Source organism: Rhinopithecus roxellana, chromosome 4, assembly GCF_007565055.1.
Source record: "Rhinopithecus roxellana isolate Shanxi Qingling chromosome 4, ASM756505v1, whole genome shotgun sequence".
NCBI classification, from domain to species: domain Eukaryota; kingdom Metazoa; phylum Chordata; class Mammalia; order Primates; family Cercopithecidae; genus Rhinopithecus; species Rhinopithecus roxellana.
Window position 1 is genome coordinate 24765247 of NC_044552.1, and position 4354 is coordinate 24769600.

The 4354-nt window shown below is 57.5% G+C and overlaps 1 protein-coding gene across 1 annotated transcript; it reads right to left on the reverse strand.

The window, feature by feature from the left end:
* Nucleotides 1-733: 733 nt before the first annotated feature.
* LOC104674706 (class I histocompatibility antigen, Gogo-B*0101 alpha chain-like) lies at nt 734-4104 on the reverse strand. Its single transcript, XM_030929542.1, is given in 10 exon segments — nt 734-1088; nt 1090-1152; nt 1320-1339; nt 1342-1367; nt 1474-1506; nt 1946-2062; nt 2166-2441; nt 3017-3292; nt 3545-3814; nt 3944-4104. Coding segments are annotated over 10 exon segments (1212 nt in total). The 5' UTR covers nt 4017-4104; the 3' UTR covers nt 734-1030.
* Nucleotides 4105-4354: the final 250 nt, after the last annotated feature.

The window sequence follows — 4354 nt, forward strand, 5'->3', positions numbered from 1 at the left end:
GTCCCATGTCTGGCCAATGACAAAGGTCAGTTGAATGAATGATCACTGTGGAGCACCTCCCTATTCTAAAGGCAGTATCTTTATTAACATAGCCTTAGGCCAAATGCTGCTTTGTGGCAGGTACAGCACAAGGTCCCCTCACACTGAGATAGAGGCCACCTATGTTTTTCTCAGCAGTGCTGCTGGTGTGCCCTCCTTCCCCCATCCCTCTTTCTACAGCAACGCCCCCCATGCCCCCCACCCCAGCACACTGCAGCTCACAACCAGGTTCTCTCTTCAGGAAAGAACAGTCCTTGGTGATGGGTCCAATTTCAGAGACAAATGTAAGTCTAAATTAGACTCTGCTTTATAGATTCATGAGTTGGGATTGGATTCAGCACCAAGATCACTAGAAACAGGGCAGGGAGAGAGGGCAGGAGAGCAGAGCAGAACAGAAGCTCTAGAAGCAGGGCAGGAGGTGAATGGCTCTGAACATTTGTCTCAGAATGCACAGAGACCCCGTGTGCAGGGGCTGCCTTGGCGACGTCTGAGCCTCTGTGGTCACAGCTCCCGCTGGACAAGTTTCCACTGAAGGGACAACGACGATGGAGCAGTGAAGGTGACCCAGCTGAGGACTGACCATATAAAGCCCATGAAGAACTGAACAGCAACTAGGCACAGGCCCAGTCCACACTGGGCTCCCCACTGCCTTCTCCACCCCCACCTGCAACAGACTCAGCACAGTGAACATGTGGATTCTGGAAGGTTCTCAGGTCTTTATTTGCTCTCTCAAATTCTAGGAATTGATTTATTTAATTAATCCATCAACCTCTCATAACAGATATTTGAGAAAACAAATTTATATTCAGATTCTTATTTTCAGTAGGGAAGTAAGAAGTTGCAGCTCAGTGCACATAAAGTTGAGACTGAGATAGAGACATCCAGCCCCACCTCTCTGGAACAGGAAAGAGACTGGGGAGGAAACACAGGTCAGCATGGGAACAGGGCTCACAGTGGACACGGGGGTGGGCTGTCTCTCCACCTCCTCACATTATGCTAACAGGGACGCAGACACATTCAGATGCCTTTGCAGAAAGAGATGCCAGAATGTCTTCAAAAGGGAGGCGTGAAGAAATCCTGCTTCTCAGTTCCACACAAGACAGTTGTCTCAGGCTACAGAAAACAACAGTCATGAACAAAAAATTCAAGTCAGTCATGGTAAGTGATGGCTCTCTGAACAGCCCACCACACACTCGAAACGTTACAATCAAAGAATCTCCATTACCCAGGCCCTTCCCCTCTGCCCCCGCCCCCCCCACTCTAGACCCCAATAATCTCACCTTTTCAAGCCGTGAGAGACACATCAGAGCCCTGGGCACTGTCGCTGGCTGGGGTAGAACAAAAACAGGACATGGTCAGAGCCCACAGAAGATGTGGGACAGGAGGAATTATGGGATGGGTGAGCTCCTCCATACTCCCACCCCCACTACTTACACGCAGCCTGAGAGTAGCTCCCTCCTTTTCCACCTGTGGGAAGAAAATGTCCTGTGAGGAGGCTGGGAGGATGCAGGGCCATAAGATCTTAGAGGAACCTCCTAGTCTTGGACCCAAGATAAATTTCCAGAACTATGACTGCAGACCTAGGGCAGGATCAGGGAACAGGAGGAAAGCAGCTGTGTGTCCTGGACCAACTGCCCTCCTAAGGTCTGTCCTTAGCAGGGACCTTCCTCTGACTCTTGAATGCTGGAATCAGGACCCAATACCATAATCATCGAGGTGATACATCCGTCCTTCATTGTCATATTGCTACACAAAAGAGTAAGTGCTGGCACACAGGGTCCCAGGCTGGGTTAGCCCCTGTGTGGATGCTGCTTCCCAGGAATGAGGCAGGGAACACTTCTACCTGGGGCTTGAAACCCCCAGTGGGACAAGAAAATCCAGACCCCACCCCTCACCCCTTCCCTACCTGAGCTCTTCCTCCTCCGCATCACAGCAGCGACCACAGCTCCGGTGACCACAACTGCTAGGACAGCCAGGCCAGCAACAATGCCCATGATAGAAATGGTGGACTGGGAAGATGGCTCTGGGAAAGGAGGGGAAGGTGAGGGGCCTGACCCTGCTGAAGGGCTCCAGAAGGGCTCCTGCTTTCCCTGAGAAGAGACATGACCCCTCATCCCCCTCCTTACCCCATCTCAGGGTGAGGGGCTCCGGCAACCCCTCATGCTGCACATGGCACGTGTATCTCTGCTCTTCTCCAGAAGGCACCACCACAGCTCCCCACTTCTGGAAGGTTCCATCTCCTCCTGGCCTGGTCTCCACAAGCTCAGTGTCCTGAGTTTGGTCCTCCCCATCCCGCTGCCAGGTCAGTGTGATCTCCGCAGGGTAGAAGCCCAGGGCCCAGCACCTCAGGATGGTCTCATGGTCAGAGACAGGGTAGTGGGTCACGTGTGTCTTTGGGGGGTCTGATGGGAAGAGTCAGAAAATTCAGGCGCTTTGCATCTCTCATGGGACACTCCAGCAGCGCCCATGTGACCATCCTGAGAATGAACAGGACACCTGGGGTGGGGAAGGAAGCACAGAAGCCAGACACCAGCCTGGACACAAGCATCTGGGATAATCTCCTATTCCTTGGAGAGTTCTAGTCTCTGAGGGAGGAACAGGGACTTCTGGTCCTGACCTGAGTGGAGGGCGAGGGACTCAAAAAAGCTGGAATCAGACCTTCAAACGCATTTAGTGTGAGGCAGAGAACAAGGCCTGAGAGAAAAATACACGGTGCCCAAGGCTGCTGCAGGGGTCAAAGGGGATCCCTGATCTGTATTCTAGGGACTGTCTTCCCCTCCATGTCCTCAGAGACGTCATCCCTCAATTGTCCTAGAGAGCAGAGGGGGCCCTCAGAGGAAATCAGGGAAACTCATGCCATTCTCCATTCAAGGGAGGGCGACATTCTAGCGCTGATCCCATTTTCCTCCCCTCCTCATGGGAGGCCATCCCGGGCGATCTAGAGGTGATGGGGAAGGCTCCCCACTGTCTTTGGTACCCGCGCGCTGCAGCGTCTCCTTCCCGTTCTCCAGGTATCTGCGGAGCCACTCCACGCACTCGCCCTCCAGGTAGGCTCTCCGGCTCTCTGCCACACCGGCCGCCTCCCACTTCCGCTGCGTGTTCTGAGCCGCCATGTCCGCGGCGGTCCAGGAGCGCAGGTCCTCGTTCAGGGCGATGTAATCCTTGCCGTCGTAGGCGCGCTGGTAATACCCGCGGAGGAGGCGCCCGTCGGGTCCCAGGTCGCAGCCAGACATCCTCTGGAGGGTGTGAGACCCTGGCCCCATCCCCGCGGTCAGCCAGTCTCCGGAGCCCCGCCCCGCCCCGACCACCCCGCCCAACCCGCGAGGATTTTGGCCTCAACTGAAAATGAAACCGGGTAAAGGCGCCTGGGGCTCTCCCCGGTCGAGGGTCTGGGCGGGTCCCGCGGCCTCGGGGCGGATCTCGGACCCGGAGACTCGGGGAGACCCGGGCCGTCCGTGGGGGTGGGGAGGGGTCGTGACCTGCGCCCCGGACCGGGGCCACTCACCGGCCTCGCTCTGGTTGTAGTAGCGGAGCGCGGTCCGCAGGTTCTCTCTGTCAGCCTGTGCGTTGGCCTTGGAGATCCGTGTCTGCTCTTCCCAATACTCCGGCCCCTCCTGCTCTATCCACGGCGCCCGCGGCTCCATCCTCGGACTCGCGGCGTCGCTGTCGAACCGCACGAACTGCGTGTCGTCCACGTAGCCCACGTCGATGAAGCGGGGCTCCCCGCGGCCGGGCCGGGACACGGCGGTGCTGAAATACCTCATGGAGTGCGAGCCTGGGGGCGAGGAGAGGCTGAGACCCGCCCGACCCTCCTCCCCGCGCGGCTCCCCGGGTCCTGCGTCCCCGCCTGCGGTCCCCTCGCTCCTCCCCGCAGAGGCCATTTCCCTCCCGACCCCGCACTCACCGGCCCAGGTCTCGGTCAGGGCCAGGGCCCCCGAGAGCAGCAGGAGGAGGGTTCGGGGCGCCATGACCCGCATCTCGGCGTCTGAGGAGACTCTGAGTCCGGATGGGCGCGAGGGGACTTTAGAACTGAGACCGCGGCGACGCCGATTGGCTTCTCTAGACATCCGACACCCAGTGAGAGTGGGAACTGGGGACGCGTCACGAGTATCCTGGAAGAAGGACCCGACACAGGTTGGGAGAAGAAGTGAAACTAGGGGAGTTTCCCCAACTCTGCGCCTCCCGAATGCAGACAAGGCTCTCGGAGCCTGAGACCCTAAGAGCCACGCCCGGGACCTGGGACTTCGTCCTGATCCCTCTTCTCCTACACCAAGCCTCTTTGTCACACTGTCTGCCTGAGTCCTGGACAAGGATC